Source organism: Pungitius pungitius, chromosome 12, assembly GCF_949316345.1.
Source record: "Pungitius pungitius chromosome 12, fPunPun2.1, whole genome shotgun sequence".
In the NCBI taxonomy this organism is placed as follows: Eukaryota; Metazoa; Chordata; class Actinopteri; order Perciformes; family Gasterosteidae; genus Pungitius; species Pungitius pungitius.
This window is the reverse complement of record NC_084911.1, coordinates 2,501,814-2,525,380: the sequence shown is the minus strand read 5'-3', so window position 1 is coordinate 2,525,380 and position 23,567 is coordinate 2,501,814. Positions and strand designations below refer to the sequence as shown.

General features: G+C 46.4%; 3 protein-coding genes across 4 annotated transcripts; 1 reads left to right on the top strand and 2 right to left on the bottom strand.

The window, feature by feature from the left end:
* The first annotated feature begins 318 nt into the window (after nt 1-318).
* Nucleotides 319-6,069, top strand: mafk (v-maf avian musculoaponeurotic fibrosarcoma oncogene homolog K). The gene is made up of 3 exons (XM_037476650.2): nt 319-706; nt 5,233-5,312; nt 5,426-6,069. Exons 2-3 carry the CDS (start codon nt 5,277-5,279, stop codon nt 5,864-5,866), a joined length of 477 nt encoding a protein of 158 aa, XP_037332547.2. The 5' UTR covers nt 319-706; nt 5,233-5,276; the 3' UTR covers nt 5,867-6,069.
* Nucleotides 6,070-9,157: 3,088 nt separating this feature from the next.
* tmem184a (transmembrane protein 184a) lies at nt 9,158-20,241 on the bottom strand. Its single transcript, XM_037476649.2, has 9 exons — nt 19,867-20,241; nt 19,467-19,688; nt 16,684-16,849; nt 15,816-15,906; nt 14,395-14,470; nt 12,602-12,693; nt 11,279-11,448; nt 10,976-11,176; nt 9,158-10,603 (listed from the first exon to the last, which is right to left on the bottom strand). Exons 2-9 carry the CDS (start codon nt 19,686-19,688, stop codon nt 10,374-10,376), a joined length of 1,248 nt encoding a protein of 415 aa, XP_037332546.2. The 5' UTR covers nt 19,867-20,241; the 3' UTR covers nt 9,158-10,373.
* Nucleotides 20,242-21,217: 976 nt separating this feature from the next.
* Nucleotides 21,218-23,265, bottom strand: psmg3 (proteasome (prosome, macropain) assembly chaperone 3). 2 transcript variants are annotated; one of them, XM_037476655.2, is made up of 3 exons: nt 23,034-23,265; nt 22,287-22,515; nt 21,218-21,576 (listed from the first exon to the last, which is right to left on the bottom strand). In XM_037476655.2, exons 2-3 carry the CDS (start codon nt 22,503-22,505, stop codon nt 21,424-21,426), a joined length of 372 nt encoding a protein of 123 aa, XP_037332552.1. In that variant the 5' UTR covers nt 22,506-22,515; nt 23,034-23,265; the 3' UTR covers nt 21,218-21,423. The 2 variants fall into 2 exon arrangements, with proteins under 2 accessions (XP_037332552.1, XP_037332551.1); XM_037476654.2 differs by having other exon boundaries at nt 21,224-21,576; nt 23,099-23,263.
* Between the last annotated feature and the right edge of the window lie 302 nt (nt 23,266-23,567).

Sequence of the window (23,567 nt, the reverse complement as noted above, 5' to 3'; positions counted from 1 at the left end):
TCTGTAACTGTCTCTGTCTGTTACTGACGCTGTAAGCCGAGCCTTCTTCTACTGGACAGATGTGGAGGAATTGAACATATTTCCTTCTGCTTTCATTTAGCCAAAATTGGCTGTGACGTCACTGAGCACCTAGAAGAGGAATGGTGACCCCCCCCCCCCTCCCCCTCTTTTCGTCCGACAGGAATGCTGCTGCTCAGAGGGGATGGGGGGAGGAGGTCGCCGTTTTCTCCTTGTTAAAGCGCGTTTTTGAATACCTTGAATACCATAAAGGGGTCTACTTATATGAGGGGGGGGGGGGGCAGACAGAGAGTTTTAATAAACTTCGAGGCGCATTCTTAACGTTACCCACGAGAGGAGCACTTTGCAGAGATTAGTTTTGTAAAGTAAGCAAAGTCGCTCTCTACATTCTATTTATGGTCCCCCCCCCTCTTCCCGGCCTGACGTCAGCAGAAAGTTATTTTCATGAATGGAGGGGGCTGTCACGAGGATTCGGTGACGTGGGCTCTCGCGGAAGCGCAGCGTGGAATGTTGGTACATTGTTGTTGTTTTGAATTTTTATTCAGTACGAGGAGCCGCAGCCGCCCGTCGAGCTGCGTCAATTTACTGCGTGGATTTACTGCGTGGAGTCAGTGCGCAGCCCGCACCGGGACCCCCGCTCCGCCGCTTCTTCACGCACCACCGTCCGCAAACATCCGCGTCCACAGAGGTGAGGCGACGTGTGCTTGTGTGTGTGTGTGTGTGTGTGTGTGCGCGGGTGTGTGTGTTGACGTTTTCGCATCCCTCTTTTCTTCAAGTTGTCCATGTTGTGACGGGGACATTTGGCGCGTCACGCCGGGGACCCGTCCGGTCCGGGTCGGGAAAGCCGATGTTGACTTTGTGGATTGTTTTCGTCGAGTGGACACGTGTTGTGTGAGCCCCAAAAAGTAATGAAATAACGCTATTTAAAAGGAACTTATTATTTTTCCCCCTTAATTTTGCTGTTTTTTAATAAATATAATCAGTTTGGTATTCATTAAAGTAGATCTTTTATGAAAGTTATATCACATTATTGCGGAACATTAAATTAATTTGGAGACGAAATGTTATACATAGTTATTTTGCCAAAGTGGATTAAGATCAGTTACGAAATGACCTTTTGTTATTTACAACCTTATGTCTTGTGTTTTCCCGGTTTTCCCCGTTTACACAAAACGTCACAACGAACCAGCCGCTCTTCCCCTTTCAATCCCTGCCTACCTTTGACTTTGGAAACAACACGTGGTCTGCGTCTCAGGGCATGTGGGACAAAGGGCGCGATTGGAAGCCGGACCACCTACAAAGCCCCCCACTAAACAGCGAGGGGCTAACCGTGTTCCCAAAGAGGAGGCAACTCTTTTTGAGTTATCCCAAAACTAAAACAACTTTTTTTTTTGGGGGGGGGGGGGGTACTTGAACTTGTGACCTTTTGCGGTACATTTACGGACTTGAAACGTTTCCCTCTCACGGACGGGTCTGTCTTCTGTGAGTCACGCCTCTCTCATGAGGTTCAACATGTGCTTCATCCGCCACAGTGACGATGCATTTTACCACAACAACACCCGTAAGACAAAAACACACATGGGGAGAACCCCCCCCCCCCCTTCCAGCAAAGCATGCTGGACGTCTCTGTGGTCGAGTGTTGTGAAAGCGGAACGTCTGTGGTTGGCGACGCGGTGACTCACATTCTCACCGCCATGACTTTTACTTCCCCCCCCCCCCCCACTGGGAGAAAATAAGAAAGAGAAAAGGTCCATGGTGGATTCTTGACTCTGGAAGCCAGTGATGTTACTCACAGCTGAACATGGTGTTTACAGGCAATGACAGATCAATGTGCATCTGCCTGACGCCCCCCCCCCAGAGGTCAGTTTGGTGTGACATGTTGTGTTATTTGGGGAGTGCCATGTCTGCTGAAACCAACTGTCCTGATTCCACGGTGACTTCACCAGCACTTTGCTCCTTTGTTTTGCTCCCAACAAGAGCGACAATGATGTGTGCTTTTATCTGGAGATGGGAGCATCGGTCCGAATTGGGACAGGTACCTCCATGTTATTTTTGGAGTCCCAGCGCGGCTCTTTTGAGTTCTCCTCCCTTTCCGCGCAAGTTCCGAGTTCTGGGGTCGACTCTCTGTGCTTTTCCTTCCTCCCCATCCTAAAGCGACGGGATTTTCCTGTAAATGTCAGATGGGGAGGGTGCGATTCCCTGACGCGGGTCGTACCAGTAAACAGCGTGACTCACCGCTCAGCTATGCTCTCCATTTCCTTCCCACAAGATCCCACCAAATGTGCTGCGCTTGGGGAGAAAAGAGAGCGGAGGGAAGCGCGAGCCGGTCTGCACACAAATCTATTTGACCCCCCCCCCCCCCAGGAGAGAAACACAAGAGCTTTTTCTCAGAGAAGTGCACCGGGCATCACATGTGCTTTGTGCTTAAGACAAGAGCAGAAGATGGACAAAGAGTCCAGAAGAGCCAGCGGTGCATTCCTCACTTTTGAACACGTCGTCCTTAAACTGGTGCGTCTTCATTTATCCGCTCGTGGAGAGCTGCAGATGATTCGTGCACATGTAAAAAAAAGAGATTCATCCTCAAAAAGAGGGAGATCTTCAAAGCGTTGTGTTCAGCCCCAAAGAACAAAGCAGCAGCCAAACAATGTGCTCTCCACATCACACAAGGCACGCAACCGTAACCACGGCCAGTGGTGATTCTGTGATGAAATGTGGGGGGGGGGGGTTACTAACCATGAGACTTTTTCTTCTTCTTGTCTGTCGAAGGTTAAAATGAAGAAAAAAAAGACCCTCACTCCTGACTTGCAGGCGTGTGCCCACAGGCTCCCTTTTTGGTTTTGTTTGGGCAAGTGGAAGATGTGCAAAGCTTCTGAATTCCACACATTTTGCAAATATTGCAGCTGTTGTTTTACAAGTGGGGTTGTCTGAACTCCCCCCCCCCCATTTAGCCAAGTGCATCGCGGGATGCATTCAGACGGGTCGATCCTTCTTCGGTGAACACTGTTGTGCACGTGAGGGTTTGCACATGTGTGTTCACTCAGCGATGCGGTTTGTTTTTTTGTCTTCTGTGGCTTTTCTTTGAGGTATTTTCCCAGACTCCTTAACCACTGTTATGAAAACCCTAAAACAAGTTGTTTTTGACTATAGTTAGAAGCCACGATTCGTTATAACAAAAATAATAAAAACCCCGTAAAGAGCGGCTTGGGCCGTGTGAGATAATTGCTGTTTTTCCCTTTTGAGGAAGCTTTTGGCGTCTTGATCAGAAAAACATTGTCCTGCTCTGCGTGTTTCACAAAAACCTGAGTGCATGCTTAAAGAATTTCAGGGAAAAGACCCGGCCTCTCGGGCTCCAGCTGGGGGCCCCTTGAATGAAGGCAGGGAGGCCCCCACCAATTTTTCCCTGATCTTTTCGAGGAAGGGACCCCCCCTCTGATGCAATGCCACTTGAATTAGGGCCATTTGGGCCAAATCCTTGTTGTGGAGCAACGCATTTCGGTTCTTCATCTTCATTCAATTGTTTTGAAATCGTCATTCTTGGAAATATTTGCTGTTTTTGTGTCTGTGTGTTTTTTTTCTTTCTTGTGCAAAATACTTAATTATATTACAGAGGGAGGCTGACCGTGTAAACAGGAGTTCATGTGGCTCTGGCTCCAGAAAACGCAGATTTGCAACACATGAACTTCAAACACAACTAATGCTCGGTGTCACATCAAAACCCCAGAAGAGCCACGGCCTTGTTTTCTGCGATTGATTGCACGATTTCTTTTAACGAGGAGCCTGTAAATCAACAGTTGCAATGACCTGTATCGGCAACGTGGCCAGCGAGCATATTAAAGCATGATTAACATCCCCCCCCCCCCCCCCCCCCCCCAAAAAAAAAAATAACAGCCGCACCCAGAGTTTGTGTCCACGCGAAAGCTGCAGCGCGAAAAGGACAGCTGAGAGTATTTACCCGCTTAATTGAGGTATCGCTTACCGCCCGCTCACTCAAATTGTTTAGTTGGCAGAATTTTTGTGTCATCACCGCGGGCTAAATATACCCCGCCGGGCGTTAAATAAGGGCATGGAGCAGCTCAGGAAAGCCCGGCGTAAGAGGATCCGACCAGCGAGACCCACGGGGCCCCGGAACCACGCTCACTACATTGTCTGACAGCGAGAATACATCAGTGACTATAAAGGAAAGTATTTCCCTGTGACACCCTATCCCCGGGAATGTTCCACATGCAGATCTGCTGCCCCCCCCCCCCGTAAAGTTCAGCATAGCTGTCCATGTTACGCAGGACGGCCCCGTTTCAACGCGGGATCAGGAGGCCGAGCGCTGGGAGGCACAGAGGCGCGTAATTAAAAGGGGTGTAAACAACGCGCATTTAAACAAAGATTTCAGGACGGGACGGGACGAAGGCGCCGCTTGATGGACACGAGGCGCTTTTCAGCACAAGTCGCCGCCCCCTCGTTCCCTGCGAGCTGCGGTTATCAATGAGACTTGTTTACCCCCTTTTTTGGTGGGTGGCCATGTGACTCACGCTCCCACACCCATTCGCAGGGCGTTTCCATGGCAGCAGTCGCGCGCACTGAGCTCGCAGTCAGGCTGGTACTGAAATGGAGCCTTGTGGGGAGGGGGTCTGTTGCTTTTTTGGGGGGGGGGGAAATGGCCGGTTCCTCTGCAGTGAGGCGGTCTGGTTGTGACGTCGCTCCGTGTGGTGCACGACGCTGTTAACGTTGGGGCCCTCGAGGGCCCCAACGTTAACGGCGTCGCAAGGTTCTCCGCTGGCATCAACCGCCCCGTCATGCAAACGCAAATGGAGACGCATGACGCAAAGCCTGGAATGTTGTTGAGGTGTCTTCGTGGGGAGGAGCACTGATCCTATGAAGAAAAAAAAAAAGAAATGTAGGTAGCAAAAGTATTGGGATAAGTCAGAGTATCATCAAATTCAAGTATTCTCAGCTGTATTCTTTAAAAGATACATAGTCAAATGCTCTAGAATAGCATATTATTTCTGAGGGAAAAGCTTAACGCAATCTTGTTCTGTGAACTGACTCATTTAAAATGTCAAATACATGCATTGTGGATTGAAATGTACAATAATTTAATTAAATATTGTGGATCAGTAGAATCAAATATGAATAAGGTAATGTTCCCCTGTCTCTAAATTGTATTTACAGTGACTACGTCGTGCTTCACTTCAAGTTTTTTTCTTTCTCTTCACTCCTCAGTGTCGCTTCTGTGAGATTCTGGCCGGTTTGTCTGCAAGCAGGGAATGACGACTCATTTCAAGACGAGCAAAGCTTTAAAGGTAAGCGAGGGGAGTCTTGAGAGACGTTGCTAATGGTCACACTGGTCCTGCGCCTCACTCAACCTCCCCCCTCCCCCCCCCCCCCCCCCCCCTCCGCTCGCCGCCCCCCGCAGGTCAAGAAGGAGGTGGGTGAGAATGCCACGGTGGTCAGTGACGACGAGCTGGTGGCCATGTCCGTGCGGGAGCTCAACCTGCACCTGCGCGGGCTGACCAAGGACGACGTCGCCAAGCTGAAGCAGCGGCGCCGCACGCTGAAGAACCGCGGCTACGCCGCCAGCTGCCGCATCAAGCGCGTCACCCAGAAGGAGGAGCTGGAGAAGCAGAAGACGGAGCTGCAGCGCGAGGTGGACAAGCTGGCCCGCGAGAACGCCAGCATGAAGCTGGAGCTGGACGCGCTGCGGGCCAAGTACGAGGCCCTGCAGTGCTTCGCCCGCTCCGTGACCCGCGGGCCGCTCTCGCCGGGCGGCAAGGTGGCCGCCACCAGCGTCATCACCATCGTCAAGTCGTCCAACCGCGGCAGCCCCAGCCCGAGCCCGTTCTCCACCCTCTCCTAGTGGCCACAGGACTGGGCTCTCGTCCTCCTGCCCGGTCCTCCCCCCCCCTCACCCCCCCGGGTTCTGGTCCCGCTCACCCTTGCGCCCGAGAGAACGCCCAGTGGTTCGGGCCGAGGGATGCAAACGGGCGGGTTAGCTCTTGTTGGTGTAGTTCTGCTCCATCTCTCCTCGCCCGTCTCTCTTATCGTGCACTGTGCAAAACGCGACCCCCCCCCCCCCCACCCCCCCCCCCCTCCGTGACCCCGTCCGTACCTGACTGGTTCGCTCATTACGCCAGTTTGAAATCCCTCGAGAGGTTTTAACAGTCGAGCCGATGGGACATTCCCCTTTTCCACGAAGGGGTCTCCTTCCAGGCATCAAAACTCCATTTCACGTACTTCGACACAGAGGGTCGCGTCGTTCCAGCCTCGAGGTCAGGATGGACGCCTCTGCAGAGCTCCAGTCGCCGGGGGGGGGGGGGGGGGCCCTCCCACCGTCCACCGTTTTGCCTTTTAAGAGCCAGCCGAAAGCCCCCCCCCCGCAAGTGTTTTTGCCAATTAGCTGCACGATGCCCGAGCAGAAAAACCACCTGTTGCAAGGGTTTGATTTGGAGTTGACGCGTGTTTCTGGGGTTTGAGGCCTGACCAGCGTTCCTCCTCCGGGGGCCTCGCTTCGGGGCTTCTGTTGCTCGCGCTGCTGTCGTCTCTCTCGGCCAAATTTAGGAGCTTTGAAGTAACGTTTCATGAAAAGTTTAGAAACTCGATTGTTTGGCCAAAACGTGTCTTCGCCGGATTTGTGGAGTGTTACTAAAGACGGCCGCTTGTTGTCATTAGAGCTCATTCATGCAACCCGTGAGACATTGTTGGATGATTTCGACGGGCTAAAGACGTTGTTTCCGTTTGTAGCTTATTCACAACTTCTGCTCTAATATTTTAAAACGCACTCGCTTGCTACAGATTTGAAACGCCATTTGACCAAACATCAGATTTCGATGCACGATGTAGAATCGTCTAAAAAAAAAAAAAAAAAGGGTCATTTCATTTGGTCCATTTATTGGTGAAGCACTAGAAAGGGAAACTGTTAAGATGGAGTACAAAAGTAAACCATTCGCAGGTCAACCGATTCCTAGAAGTGGAGATGGTCGACAGCAGCCCTTCTTGCATATCTGAAGTCAGCTGGGCTTGATCGCGTTGGCGATGATTAAACCGCGGCGTGACCTCCTGACCGACGCCCTCGCGCGCCACCACTCTCGCGTAGGTAATCCATATTGGATTAAAAAAAAAAAAAGTGACGACGAAAGTGTTCCCCACAAGAGAAACGCAACTTTCCTTCCTGTATATTACAGATGATCCCACAGAGAGCTCCGTCCAAATAGAAATCATTCCTGCTGCCGGGTCACAGCCTTGAGACTTTCAGCTCTTCTGCAGGAAGGAGCGTCCTCTGGAAAACGGGGCGTCTGAAAATGCGCCCAAACGCCGGCCTCCTGTAGAAATGCAATTCACTTGAAATCAAACCGTTCTCACCGAGGATCCATTCCTAATTTGGAGTGACGGGCGACAGTGTGTTGGTTTTGGGGTTGCGTCTTGGCTGAGAGGACATGAGTTCTTGCCCTGTTCCACGGCTGCAAAGAACAGTTTGGGGAACTTTGCTGCTGTAAAACCTGCTGTGATTTCTTCTTTTTTTTTTTAAGCAGAGGCAATGCTGTGTTTTTACTTTTTGTATATTCACTTTGTTTCTACGTCCTTTTCTGATACTTTTTATGCATATACAGTATAATATATATATATATATATAACATATTTTTCTATATTTATGTCTGACTATCCTGGGATTGGTGTGATTACGTAATCATTCTTAATCAATCGAAGGTTGACGCTGACCTTTTTCTGAATAGGTTGTGTTCACATTTTACAGTGAGAGAATCGTTTGTGACTTTTAATCCGTCTAGTTGTAAAAGTACTGACCGTTACACACAGGCTGCAACCCATTATGTCGAGAATCAACTTCTGATAGTTAGAACTTTTTTTCGCTTCTTTAGCTGAAGATTCAAGATGTTTTTTTTAAATGACTCTCTGGATGAAAAAACATATTATTTAGGAAGCGGCATGTGGGCCTAATGTGTTGGCTGGACATACGGATAATATACTTTTTTCAAAATGCCAATTGTTTTAAATAATGTTGGTACCGGTAATGCTAATGTTGCTAAAGCTGCTAAAAAACTGTCCACCCAGGCCTCTTTGTGCCGGGACAAAGTCAGAAGATATATGTATCTATATATATATAGATACATATATACATGTTTAAACAAGTCGATTTACAAGACAAGACTGCCTGAAGCGTGACAGTGACCTCATGTGGTGGCTTACCAACAAAACCCTAGAATTGCAGCCAACGGTTCATTTTTAGCACACGTGACTGTATTTGGATCCAAAAGTTGATGCTTTTCAGGCAGCACATCATCAAACATTCAAATTAGAAGCTCCAGGAAGTTTATATACACGTTTCCGTACTGCGCCGTTATAAAAAAGACAAAACCTTCTCCGGGTGAATTAAGTTCTTTTGTTGCTAATCCTTCACGCAGGGACCCAACACAGGTCTGTTCAAGCTCTCAAAGCGTGTCGCTCTAGCTTATTTTAGTTTTTAGTTCACTATTTCTACAAGCCACTTTTTGCTGAAATAATAGGCAGAGCTGTACATAATTTAAGTGAGCCTTCTGTGTGTGTGTGTGTGTGTATATATATATATGGTGAGAAGAGGTAGAAACGTTGCCGACATGGATGCGTCCTTCAGTTGAAGCGACTGTACAACCAAGGAGCTGCAGTGGAACCGCTGAAATGTTACTTTACGTGTTTGTGATGCAAAATGTGTGAACGGAAGTCGAGTTCCTGGGACACATGTGCTCAAGTTTTAATTTAAAAAGCCGTCCTCAAACCCATTAGCTCTTTAGTTAAATAGCAGACACACACACACACACACGAGCTCAGCCAGTCCAACACGCCTCACTATTGAGCTTTACAAATGTAGAAAGTCCGTTTTATCCCTCCCCGAGTTGAGAGGATTCTACTATAAATTCACAAGAAGCTACATAGTAGAAAGACTGGAGCATGTATATAGACGATACTGTTGTGGGTGAAAAACATGAAATCTTTGTTTGTAATGTTAAGTTTGTATTTCTATGATAATGTTTTTTTTTTTCTTTGTCTCAAAACAAACGAGGACAGTAATAAGGCAGCAAAAACTGAGTCATGTACCCATAACAAAGTCATTGCTCTGCTCATATGTATTTTATATTTATTTCATTGAATTGTAATTTTATTAAAAAAAAGACACCTAAATTATTCTTGGTTTTACATTCATTTATTTACATGTTTTCTCAATGAACTTCCCTCATGTACAAATAAAGTCTATTTGTTTCTACTCTGATCTGCAGAATGTTAAATTATTCCTATAAATGAGTCGGCTTCAAATAAAGCTGTAATCCTCATTGTGCAGATTTACTTATTTCAAGTTACAGTACAGAAATAGGACCAAGATACACAAGTCAATTATATCTTTGCACCCAATTCAATTGATTTCTTCTTTCCCAGAAAGACGGCTGTAATTGGCACAGGAAGATATGAAATTTCAAACAACCTTTGACTTGATACAAAAGGGGTCTCCAGTAGTTTACTAGGAAAATGATGTCACATAAATATAGAGAAGTTCTAAAAGAACACAGAGCGAGAAAAACTCGACTCACACAGACGTGTTTGGTCTGAAATCAAAACTACACACACACACTAATTACAAAAAATATCTAAAATTCATCATCCAAACAGTTCCCTTTTTGCATAAACAGAATATATGAATTACCAGAAGTACACCTATCAAATTCTGCGTATATTTCGTAATCTCTGGAACAAGGAATCATAACATAAATAGCGATGTGAACACGTCAAACGAAAAGAATGTGCCCCGAACGAACCCTTTTACGGTCGTTCAGAGGCAACAAAAGATGAACCGTCTTTTGAGCCGTTAGTCTACTTGCGCTGAATTAAACTGCCGGGAAAATTTAAGCGAGGGGCCTGGAACTCACCACTTTGGAGGAGACGGGTTTATTTGTCCACGCTGCGGTAAATACAAGAGGAGTGTAAAAGGGTCAGCTCTTTCCACTCGTGCAGAGGAATGCTTCCAGATGAGAAGATGCGAGAGAGGGAGCACAAACCTCAGGAGAACGAGCACAGACACACTGAGTGAAGCAGCTAAACTCAAGGGAAATGCGCAGATGTGTCTGATACAGTGAGTATTCACTACCGCCGAGTTCTTTGGTCGTTGAGGTACCAGTTTATAAAAAAAAAAAAAAAAAAATGCTAATAATTCATTCCATCCACCCCTCTCTGCCTAAATGATCTACCGAGAAACAGGAGGGAAGCGAGCAATCCGCCTTAAAATACTGGGGTAGAGACACCTGGAGTCAATCCAGCTGTTTGCAATGTGCGATACAGCCGTTTCCCCCCCTGGAGGGGGAGGAGGGGAGGGGGGGGGGCGGCTACAGCTCATCGTCGGAGGTGATGAGCATGATCTTGTCGGACTTGCGGGAGCTCTTGTTGCCGGCGGCCGCCTTCCCGTTGGCGCCCGGCTGCACCACCTCCTGCGTGGACTGCTGGGTGTACTGCTGGTAGGCCGGGGAGAAGTTGTGGATCGCGTCCTGCACCATGTCCCCCGGGTTGATGGTCTCCTTCAGGCCGCTGGAGATGCTGTGCATCGGAGGGTGGTTTTCTGTAGGAACAAAGGGAGGTAGGAAACGAAGAATGAGGTTGAAGAATTATTCCATCATTCCATTATTATTCCACAAAAAACAACAAACAACTAGGCTGTTAATAGTAGCGCGAAAAAGCTCCGTTTTAGTGGGTCGGCGTGTGGCTGAAGCGACAAAAAATAAATAAATACCAACCAACCAATAAACGTACCCCATCACCTCCACACATTCATCCTGGAGTTTTAAAAAGTCAGATAAAAACAGAAGCGATTCCACATGCAGAGGGCTTTTAGCTTGGGTTCACCCCCCCCCCCTCTCCCCTCTCTGAGGCGCCCCCGCCCGTGACGTCGTCGTCTGTTCGCCCCCCCCCCCCCCCCCCGATCAACGCTCACCTTGCACGTCGTCGTCCTTCTTCTCCTGGTAGACGGTGCAGGTGAAGGCGTAGCGGAGGGCGATGGCGGCGAAGAACATTTCGATGCACGTGATGAAGTTCTGCCAGCCCGCCGCCACGGTGCCGGCGCCCACCACTTGCCCGTCGATGTAGAGCGCCTTGGGGATGACGCGGCAGCGTTCCAGGATGGCGAGGACCATTCCTGCGAAAGCGGTTGGCGTTTATTATTATTATTATTATTATGATGATGATTTTAAACTGTATTTTTATGCATGGATGCAGCAAAACGAGTGCGTGCACTCACCTTGCCAGAAGGACAAGAAGATGACAGACTTGATGGTGAGGAATTTGAGCACCGGCTCGTAGGGCCTGAGCAGGTCGCTCGTTGCGAAGAAGAAGAGGAAGAGCGCGTAGAGGGACAGGCTGACGGAGAAGTTGTAGATGATGGTGATGTACAGGTAGCCTCCATTTATGCTGCGGAAGAAAAACAGAACGTTCAAATTTATACGCGATGACGTGACAAAAGCAGCATTCAGCAAAGGGGGGGGGGGGGGGGCCCTCCGTTTATCACCGGCGGGCAGACTTCATTCTACATTTTCATCGTCTCTTTGCATTCCACGGAGCTCCTCGGGGGCCTCGGCTGTGACGGCGCTAATTACTCCGATCCACGGTTGGCTGAGAGCGCACAAGTAAACAATCAGTGAATCATCGCGGCCTCGCTGCTGCAGGGCGGCTTCATGAGAGACGCCAAATAAGACAAGTTATTTATGCCGGCTAATTTTGCTTTTGAAATATATATATATATGTAAATGGGAGAAATAAGCGGGGGGGGAAAGATTATTAATCGTTCAGAGAGCAAGAGGGTAATGACACAAAAGCGGGTTGCTGAACTCGGAGCTTCCTTTGGAGGCGCTTAGGGGCGAGTTGTCGTCACAGCTGGAGCCCGGAGGAGGAGGAGCAGCGGAGAACACGCCGCGCAGGTTTTTTGCGGATTTTTTATGGCTTTTGATTACACACCGAAGACAATTTTATTGATGTATCGCCGTCTCCATATCCCTTTTGGGACCCCTCGCACTTTCATCCGGTACCCTGATATTAAGTTTGTCATCCGGGCGATTTGTCTCGGTGACGCATTCAAAGAAAAAAAAAAAAAAAAAAAGAAAGGAGGGAGGGAGATTAAACAATACATCTTCCTTTATAATGTTGTGCTTTACTCAGAGCAAAATACAATAAAAATGAACGTTCTTCATTTCAAGACACTTACTGTATCTGGGGAATACTTACAAAGAAATAGTTTCTTTAGTCCATATATAAAGGAAAAATAAAAACTTGAATTAGTTTTCGCAATACCAATAACAGCCAGAAGTGATTATGGCCGACGGGGACAACCTGCAGGGGGGGGGGGGGGGGGGGGCGACCTCACAGGGAAGTTTACGCCTGAAATGAAACCCTTTAATTCTAAACATCTGCAATGTGCCGACGGCGAGGAGGCGACATAATTATCTCCAATTTGCAAATGATTTCCAAGGGCCCCCATAAACAGCACGCGACCCCCCCCCCTGCTGGCAACGGCATCAAGGCACCCGGAAAGGAAAGGGAAAGCGAAAAAAGGAGAGGCGCTGCTCACTTGAAATCTCCGTCGTGATATTTGCCAAAGGCCTGCAGGATGATGGTGATGACGGCCATGATGGGTTTGACAACGCAGAACTGGAGAGTCGCCTGGAGGAGAACACGTGACAATTCAGAGGGAGACGCGCAAAGAGGCAGGGACACCATGGAGGAGGAGGAAGGATGAAGGATGAAGGATGAGTCCATTTGTGCGTCTGGTAAACCTGAAAACATCTGGAACCAACGTGTTTCTACCAGCAGTTACAAGTTGGAGTGTTTCTTAATTCAAACGGCAGTCGAGCTCAGGAAGCAACAGTAAAAACAGCTGGAGGCCACTCGTTAACAGCCCAGAAGTAATAAACGTCCCACGTCACCCATTCATAAAAGGTCCAATGCGGCTTCCTCACATCACTTCCCCCTCATTTCAATCCATCACGTGATGCAGCAACCACTTGACCTAGGAGGGACCTTGTGTGTGTGTGTGTGCTGCAGTGTTTGCAGAAATGCTTTCAGGTACTCTGTACTTTAAACAGTGTGAACTGCCAACCGCCCTTAAACGCATTCGTGCACTTCGGAGAGATTTTAAAGACACATCATGTAACGTTTTACGCGGGTTTTTTAAATGCCCGTTGGGTGGTTTCTGTTTGACTTATTGTGATCCTGTGAATGTTCCTTTTATCTCAATCAGACTGCCTGATTGAACAAAAAGGTAACCGACAGCTGGATGTGGCCTCATGCGTACGGACACATATGAGAATTGTATTAATATTGTTCATCTAATTCAGGAGAAAGAAAGCAAATGAGCAGATTTCCTAAAAACGGAGAGACAAAAAAAAATCTAAGATGAAGCAAAGAACATAAATGACCTTAAAATAAAAAAAGGTAAAACACACTTGTTGTTACATTTTGTTAGTCTACAAAGCGTCTTGGGGGAGGGGGGGGGGGGGGGGTGTTGTTTGGGTTTTGACAGACGTTGCTCTGAACTGGCGTCACCAGACCGGGAGAGCTTGACTTGATGAGCCAGAGAGAGGGGGGGGTGGGGGGGGGAGGGAGGCTTTTTTATCTCACTCTGACACACACACACACGCACACACGCGCACACGCGCACACGCACACACACAGTGCAAGTTGCAATACCTGCACACATCTGGTAATAAACGTAATTATTAAGCTTCATGTGTTCAAACAGCAAGAGGATGGAACACGTTCATTAATTATACGACACACTCTGCATCGTCTGGGGCATTAAAGGGTTCAGGACAACGCATGTCCACTTTTATTTTGTTAGCGGCCTGCCTGGTGTTTCCATTCAATCCCACCAAATCATTTCATTCAGGGAATTTTACTACTATCTGTTGTCGAGAACAACTTTGTTGTCATGTTTTTCTTTATAAAAACACATGGCGAAGGATCCCTGTGGAGGCAGAGTGGTTGTTTATCACTTTGCTGCTTTTAAGAGACAAAGAAATGTTCATTTCACTCAGATTTGGTTTTGATGATGTGAGCTGTCAGTGCAGCGTCCAGAGACGCTGCACTGACAGCTCCCATCATCGCTCTGTATTTATTATTAAGCACCTCACACCTGGCTTTTTTTTTAAACCAGTGGATGTTATCGTCTGAAAAGGCACAAACAATTACAACGGTTGTCATTTTTCCGTCAGGCTGGAGATCCGGGCGGAATGGTGATTCACAGAAAAGCCTATTTGGTTTGGTTTTTCCAGACGGCGTTGTTATTTTCTGGGTGTGCAGCTGACATGTCGGTGGTCAATAGGAGCCCCTGCAGTGCAGCGCAGAGACGGGGATGAAGCTCACCTGTTTGCAGAATCTCAAGAAGCCGATGGAGTAGCTCATTCCGCCGAGGCAGCAGGTGCCGTACAGACAACTCGACCTGTGAGGACACGACGAGCCGTCAATTCAACGCCGGCACGTTCCGCGTTGTGTCAACAGAAGCAAGTGGAAGCACGTGTTGAGTGACATGTGAAATAGAAACAACCTTGTATTCAACACGTGATAAACTCAAACATTTTGATCATTCTCATTCAAATTAAAATCCATGAACTGTTTTAGTGATATCGGACTCTCACCATGGTGTTCCTGCAAAGCTGCCTACTTGACAAAATCTCAAGTTTGGAGTTATTAATATTATTTTTTTAGACCTATATATAAACACACATCGAGCGCGGCATCACAAACAATCAACCTCATTTTGACTCATTTGTCATTTGGAAAACTGGCATTTGTAGCATTGATGAACGTGGTTGTCTGTGGATCCAGCCATGCACCATGCACCATGCAGCATGCACCATGCACAGTAGTAGCAGCAGCAGCAGCAGAAGGCCTCGTGTGGGACAGTGGACTTAAAAGGCGTTTTCAGCTAAATGAATTCAATGGACTGAAACAGCAGCAACAACAAACATGTTTGCTCTGCCACCACGGAGGAACTGGACGGGAAGTTAGAACTTCTTCCTGAAGCTCTGGCCTCAGAATAAGTAACCGAGCTTCGAAGAAGCAGAGACGAGGATCAGGTCTACATTCAGAATCCATACGCCACGCGGCTCAAAGTCTTGTGTTTCCACTCGGAAAAGAAGAGTTTGCGCCTCATCCTTCGACATTTATGTCTGAAACACACATAGAACTATTCATGGAGGAAAAGGTCTGTGGTGACAGGAGGAGCGCTTGAAACCTCTCCGTTAGTGCGCGGGATGAACAGCAGCGTTTTTAATCACGGGCTCTCTGGCCGGTGCATAGTGCAGCCCGCACAGTCTGCTCGGCTCTTTTGGCCGTCACTTCAATTAAAAAACGGCATCGCTTTCCCAACAATTCCTGCAGTATCGTTTGGGTTTTTTAGTGTGAAAGAAACAGGCATTTTCTAAAAAAAAAAAAAAGGTGCATCGTGTTTTAGGTCATTCAGAATTAACAAACTATCGAGCGATGGGTCCATTTATCAGGGCTCGACGTTACTCTGTTAAGGACCTGCCAGCGAGCCCGCTGCACTGCGGTACACCGCCGCCTGTCTGAGGCCAGTCACGGGCTCCCAGATAAAAGGATTACAGCCACGGATTAACATCGTGGCTCTTTTTCACCTTGTTGTTCGCAGCAAACAGCGAATTCAAGGGCAGCCCCCCCCCCCCGCCCGAAGCCGCCTGAAAACCGCGTTGCAGTTTGTCCAAAGCTGAGCTAAAGTTAAGGTTTAATTCTGGTCAAAGGGGGTGAATTGGAAGGAGAGCACTCACTGGATGCTCTTCCCTCGGATCTCGGACATGATTCCACTCTCTCCTCCCAGGTACTCGAAGGACAAGCTGAGGAAGTTGTAGATGACAAACGCTGTGAAAGAAAGAAAGAAAGAAAGAAAGAAGAAGAAGTTAACGCCCGTTGACCCGCCGACTGAGCCAAACTGCAGAATATCTCGTCACCTTCAAATACAACTTCATGTGGAAAAAGGTCAAATCTTTTCAGAGGAGAACGCGTCCACATGATAAAAAATAATTAGTCCCACATTATGGAACAATAAATGTTTCAGTTCTTACATTAAGAAGCTTGCAAGGGTTCTGTGTCTTGGAAATCCCTTCCTAATCCTTTGTTGCTATTTAAAGAGGGATTAAATGTAGCTAATGCAGATGGTGTCCAGTCAAGAGGAGGTTCATTATGTTTTAGCGTTCCAGTGTTACCGCTTTCTGATGCGCTGCACTTATCAATCAGCCACTAAATTGACTGGGAAAACCGAGACACTAATCTCCTGAATAATGTATTTCCCCTTCCTCATAATGACTCGTAATCCATTTGGCATACGATTCACCTTTGACACGAGTGAAGGATATTATAACACATGCGCGATGAGGGTTGCGTTGTGCAAACAACTGAACTGCAATGCGTGCAACAGTGTTGATATATTATTTGAATTTTGAAAATCGTTGCAGAAACACATTTACATTTGAAAAAAATAGGGGACTTTTCCTTGAAACCTACACCTGGAGCTACGGGGCGTTGTAAAAAAAAAAAAAAGCCCTGTGAGTAAAACTCGTTGGGTCAGTTCCTCGTCTCTCTCGATGATGTAATCGGGCAGGTAATGTCAGGGGGAGGGCCCCCGGGGGAAGCTCGCACCTTCGTAGCAGTCCCGAACAGAGTCAAAGTAGACGTAGTACTGGTCGTTGCTGATGAAGAGCAGGCTGAGCCAGGAGTCGAAGGCGTACACCGGCACGATGAAGAGGATGCGGATGATGTAGCGCTGCTCGTTGGGGACGGTGTAGGAGCGAAGGTGTGTGTAGATCTGGAAACGCACAAACCGGGGGATGTGAAAAGCACGGGAAACCAAATCGTGGTGCACGAGATTAAAAAAAGAAAAGAAAAAAGGAAATGTAACACTTCAATAGTCAACAATGTCCCACATGCATGTAACATTATGAAAAGTCAATCACATCTCTTTACCTGGTGACCTCATTCATATTCTATATGCCACTGACTGCCATTTGTGTGTAAAGATCTGTCTCACAGCTTGGTTTGAATAAAAAGAGAGCAGCCGACTCCCATTTTGATGACACCCAAAACATTCCAGCTTTATACCTAAAGGCCACACCTCGTATTGTGCAAGTACAGCGTCAGACGATGTGTGAAAAAAAAAGGTCTTAACCCCCAGCTTTCATTCAATGGAACGCACACAGCCATACGGGAGACAATCTAACTATCATTCTTTCCAGTGACCACTACTTCCACCCCCTCATTTTTAGGAACCCGCCACAGTGTGCTGCACGCGGCGTGTACCCAATGAGGAATAATGCGCACGGCGTGCTCGATGCGCGCCACAAACCCTTTAAAGCGTCACGCCGTCAATCTTTGACAGTCGCACAAAATGTCCGTGTGGCATAACTAAAGTCACATCTGATGACTGAGCACAGGGTCATTCTTTCTTCCATCATTGTCCCTCTGCAGATTAGGACGTCTCCCTTATTACACAACAGAGCATATTTGGGAATATTATTGTGATGCCACAGGCTCGAGAATCATTTTCCAATAATGACTCAATTTCTCATCAAAGCCGGATGCTTACAACCCATTGGTTGACTAATTGAGTATGAAGGGATATCCAAGAAATAACATGAGGCTCAAACTGCTGACTAATAAAAAAAATTTAAAAAAAGGAAAAAAGATCACTACAATTTATGTGTAACCTCATCAGAAAAATTAGCTTTACGGCTAATTTGTTATTTTCTATGACAAACAGTTCTAAAACATTCAGATTACAAACGTACACCACAAATCATCACTTTTGGCAGACAAACGGTTTATTGTTTATCAAAATAGTGGCCATTCAATTCCATCAGTCCACTAAATGATTAATAGATTGATTGAATAGATAAATTGACCAACCATTGCAGCTCCACAGTAGTTTCACTTGAGCTATCTCACCGAATAAATCATTTCAACTTATTTTGTGTCCCTTTTTGAATTTCTTTTGTCCAAAAAGTTCCATTTCTAGAACCAAGCTTAACAACATCCAAAGTCTCCCTCTGCCCGGCGCTCTCGGCCCATGATTAAAGGCCCATTAGAGCCTGATCACTGCGGTTCTGGGGGGGGGGGGGGTGTGATGCATTCGGGGCCGTCTCTCCGTGTGAAGTGAAGCCGCCTGCAGAGACTAATGGCCTCCATTTACCTGAAAAGCTACGACAGACAGTACAAAGCGTAGCTGCGTGCCGAATACTGGCTCCAAGTCGAGCTCGGCGTTACATCAACACATTTTAGTGTGAAGGGGGTGGGGTGGGGGGGGGGGAAGCGTCGCCAGGAAGCGTTTGGATAAACTTTATAGCAAAGAGGATCTGAGGTCATTGTCTTTTGTGGTTCAGCATGCAGAACGCGAGTCCACAGCAATCCTCGGGGAGCCCGAGTCGAATGAGACGCGGCCGGCATTGCAACAGGCCGCAGATGCTTCTGTTATCCCAGTGTGTTTCCCAATAGACTGCAAACCCGCCGCCGCATCCTCCCCCCCCCCCCCCCCCCAGCAGTGCTCTCAGTATTTATCTGTTCAATTTAAATGTCTTCAGGAAAAGCGAGGCTAAATTTAAAAAAAAAAAAAAATAGAAACCAATTTGCCAGATATTGAGTCTCAAATCCCTAAACAGAGATTCTTTTTCACCCTCACAGGAAGCAACCTGTCGACGCTTTGTGAGGATGCCGCAAGACTTGCACAAACGCACCAATGGAATAACTGCAGGACGTAAAACGACCACGACTGCACGCGTGCAAACGTGAAACGGGCCCAGCCGCGGGACCTCGGGACGGATCGGTACCCACTTCGAGGGTCTGACATCTGCACACCGGTGAAACCACGCAGAGAACAACAAACAGCCCTTTAGAACGCACAAAACGTTATCCTGATATCAATAGATTCCCCCGCTGATAACACCCTGCTGCTCTCTGCCAGTGATAAAAACCATAATGATAAGCTATCATCTACGCACAGTGGGTAACCCCCCCCGCCCCCCCCCTTACAACAGAAACAGGCTCACTGTTCATCTACTGACTGCGTTGCCCTTTAATCAGTGAAAGGATTTTCACAGTCGACTATAAACTAAGCGAAAAGCTTAGAGAGCCGAGTGCTTTGTGGCGAGAGAAGACAGGGGGGGTAGGGGGGGTGGGGGGGGGTGGAGCGTGGAAATGAGCGGCGCGTGAGGCTGTGACTCTTTGTGGACACAAGAATTTGTGTGTTTTTTTTTGTCTTTGGGAGGGAAGGGAGGTGCACAAAGTGTCACTCGGAAAATACCGCCTGTGATTACATTTACGCCGCTGAGAGTGCGCCGCGCTGGGCCCGAGGGTTGTTCAATCACAGGCGCTTTGTGCTACAGGTGTTTTTGTTGTTGTTGTTGTGTGAAAAAAAAAAAAAAAAGCCTCACCTGGTGGCATGTTAGGAGCAAGGCGGCCCAGACAAATATTCCCGAGAGGGCCTGAGCAGCCAGTGTGTTTAAAAACATCTGGTCCTCTACGATGGTCCCGTTGCTGGTCTCGATGATGGTCATGTTGGAGGGGTCGGCCTTCACCGGGAGGATGGGTGCAGCCAGGTGGACCATGGTGTCATTGTCAGCCGATGGATGCGTGGACTCCAGAGAAATATTCATCTGAAACACACACACACACACACACACACACAGAGAACGTGTAAGATAGGCAACATGACTGAGTGTACAATAACGCACACATTGTACTGCTGTTATAAGATCAAATGAGTCAAATAAACTCCAGTACATGGAGGTGAAAGGTAGCAGTTCTGTCATCCGTCATCAGCAGAGCGCTCACCTTGTCCCGATGGGGGGGTTGGGGGGCAGCTTTATCCCGGTCCGATGGGCAGGCGACCGTCCCGAACGCGCTTATAGGATCAACATGGGAAACGCGATCGCACCTTCAGAAGAACACAAACGCGACGTTTCACGGAGGGACCCCGACGACTGGCGCGCTGGACTTCCTCGTTTCGAAGCGGATCGAAGTCCACGAACTCGGCGGAGTAAAATCTCAAATAAAACGTCCAACAAAACTCAGCTCAACAGCTCGCGTCCCAACCGGAAGCAGCTAAACGGCAGAAACGCGAGTGGAAAATACCGACTTTTAAAACGCGAACGACGAGGAACCGGAGCGGAGAGTCGCAGGCGCCAGCGGAGATCAACAGGTCGCGCACAGGTGAAACCGGTCGACGTGGGTGTGACGTCATCACGTCGACAGATTACGTTTCAGCCGACCTACTTGTGCTGCTTCACTCATGTTTTGTTATGCGTGGTCACTGTGATCCGGTTCTGGGCAATAAAGGTGTAGTGTGACTTGTGTGTGATTAAAATAATCGAATATTTCTATTACAAGTGACTTGCATATGTGGGCTATTGCAATTCAATAAAATCAACCACCCATTAAAGTGAAATGAACACAACTCTGACCGAATAAAACATGGAGTTAAAGATTGATAGTTGGCATAATATACAACTGGCATATTATGAATGCAGCTTATTCGCTAAATCCATATTTTACTAGTTTAATCTTAAAAGCGAAAAACTTTAATTTAACATTATCACGGCATTTACCTAAACCCAAATATCATAATCAATCACATACAATTCCAAAAGATACTCACATTTACTGATGTTTAAAAATGGTAAATCGACAATCAACCCAGGCCACGGATCCTCAATGATAACTCTAACTTCATGATCTGCTGTTACACACTGTGACTACAGAACACGTTGCTTTAAAATGTGTTGAAAAATTAATGTTTAACTGCTTTTAACGCAATTTGCTAAATAAAGCAATTATATAGGGAATGGCCCACATTTTCTAGACTGACGGGATTATTTGATGCTTGAAATGTGTATTCAGTACAAATTCTAAAATACCCTTCACTGAGGCTGAGGAGACGAAAAAAGAAAAGTTAAAGGTTTAGCTTTATTTTTAAATTATCTTTATGAAACCATTTGGAACATTTGCATTCTAAAAAAAAAAAATAGCAAACAACATTAAGTTTTATACAAAGTAAAAGGTCAATACATATTTCAAACAGTGATGAAACCGAAGCTATTTGCCATCATTTTGCAAACCATAACGTAGTCAATGGACATTCTTATTTTCTGACAACAAGACACAGCACATCACAAAGACCTCAGTCACTTCATTCTTGCATAACCAGCAGGTTTCTTTTTGCCCTCTTCAAATTTTAGACTGGCAATTTTAATAAATCGTAAAGACCTTCAGTTGGAGAAAAAAAAAAAAAAAAAAGAACATGTACAAAAATGCGACATTTGCAAAAACACAGATGGTCTGCATTGGAGCCAGCCTTCAGGCTTCAGGCTTTGTGTCCATTCCGTTGACTCCCTACCAGACTTTGCAGCTTCTGATGATCTCTTTCATTTGTTTAATTGCATCTATGGAGGAATCCTTGAGGGACAGACCCATTAAGACGGGCCTGTTGCCAGCTTCTTGTGATACAAAAGTTGCCAGGTTTTTTGCGCAAACATGTGTCAGTGGCTGAAAAGGGAAACATAAATCAGGCGTTAGATCATCCCACAGATAAGAGCTTTGATGGAACATGTTTATGTCAGTAGAAAATTAACTGAATGACTTATTCAATCCTTGTACATGCAAAGGCTGGCCTTTGAAAACACTGATAAAATGAGGCCTGGCACAGACAGTTTGATACCCTGTGCATTTATAATCTTATATATTTACAATATCTTCAAAACAGCAAAGTTTTACAGGTCAGAGCTTGCTTTCCAAATCATTCCCACCGGGCCAAGTTTCCCGTGAACAAATACAACTTTTCCAATTACAGCCTGTTCTGCTGGCATCACCTACGTGGCAGATAGTTACAACTCTCAATTACAGCCGTGTGGCATTATTGATTGGGTTGTAACACACACACACACAATGTGTAAGTCTCTAAATAGGACTTACAATGTGATTACATTTTAATGAAACCCCTGACTTGGTGACTGGTTTTAGGTTATCTGGTAGCTGTGCGATCCAGAAAACTTTCCAACAACAGAGATGGAGATTCTGCTGTGGACTTGAGGCTTAAGTAAATTATACAGCAACATTAAATCAGGACCATTCCTACAGTCAGTGTGACTGGGCTTCAGCACTGTGCTTTCCTCCCTTAGTGTAGCACTGAATGTCAGTTACAAATGAGACGCAACACATTGATATAATATTGATCAAAACAAATTCACCCAGCGTACCTCGTCTTTGCCCAGCAGGACTTTGGTGGAGAATGCTGGGGTGCTGATATCATTAGATCTGGTGTCCGGTGTGACAGATATCAGTGTCCCCATTTTTCCGTACTGGGTGAGAACTATGAAGATGTAATTGCTGAACTCGGTACAGACGACCTGGGTAGAAACTCCGTTGACTTCTTTCTCGGTCTGCCTCGAGCGGATGATGGGCTCACTAGACGACATTGTGTTGATCCTGTGGAAGAAAAAGAAACCAATTATTATTATCACTTGTGATTATTCTGCAAATCATTTTCTTGTAACACACATTGGACAAGGTGGTGAAAAAGTTTAATGTCAACAGCTTATTATGATTAACCAATATAAATATATCTTAATAAATACTTCAGGAGTACAAAGGGAGAAATGTCACTCATTATGTACGACCGATGCACATAAAGCCGCACTAGTTTCAAATATGTGGAAATAATCAAAGATGAGATAAACACAAATGACTACAGGGATTCAAGTCGTATGGTTATATTGCACATTGTTAGTAAGTAGAAAGTAAATAAGCAAAGGACATTGTACAGATGCAGCAACGTACACACGCATTTCACATTTGTGTTCAAATCTACATCCCATCACTTGCAGAGACCATATTATTACTTTACAGCGGAGTTTGATTAAGATTTACTAGTAAAGTGAAAGAAAAGCTCAGCTGGGAGGAGGTTTAGCCAACGAGCTAACGCTACTGCTAACGCTATCGCTAACCTCGTAGTTGCTCTTACGAGGACAGCTTTCTCAGCACGTGTGTGGAATAAAATAGCAATCCTCACTCTTTATCCTCGTCCGTGAAAAGCGTAAATCTCCTTCTGCACAAAAACACTCCACTTTCGGCAACTTCAGCAGCGATCTGTGCTGCTCTGTCATTCACCAGATACGAACGTGCGCGGTCAGGTGGAGCGTAACCGGGCCGTGCGTGATGACGTAGATGAAGTCCCGACGTACTTCCGGGATGGATGTGAGTTTTTACATGTCTATGAGCTCTTATGCCAGGGAATAATTAAAAAGAAACTACTTCTAATTTAGATTATTAGCACCCATTAGGACGTTTAGTGCTTGAGACTGAAATTAAATTAAATTAAATTAAATTAAATTTGAAAAGTTTTACAGATTAGGCCAAACATTTTGCAATTACTCCTCAATTTGATTAAAGACAAATCCAATGAAAACAAAGATTCTGGAAGTGTGGAAGCAAATACATCATCACAAGGATAAATGCTACCATAAATATTTAAATCCTTG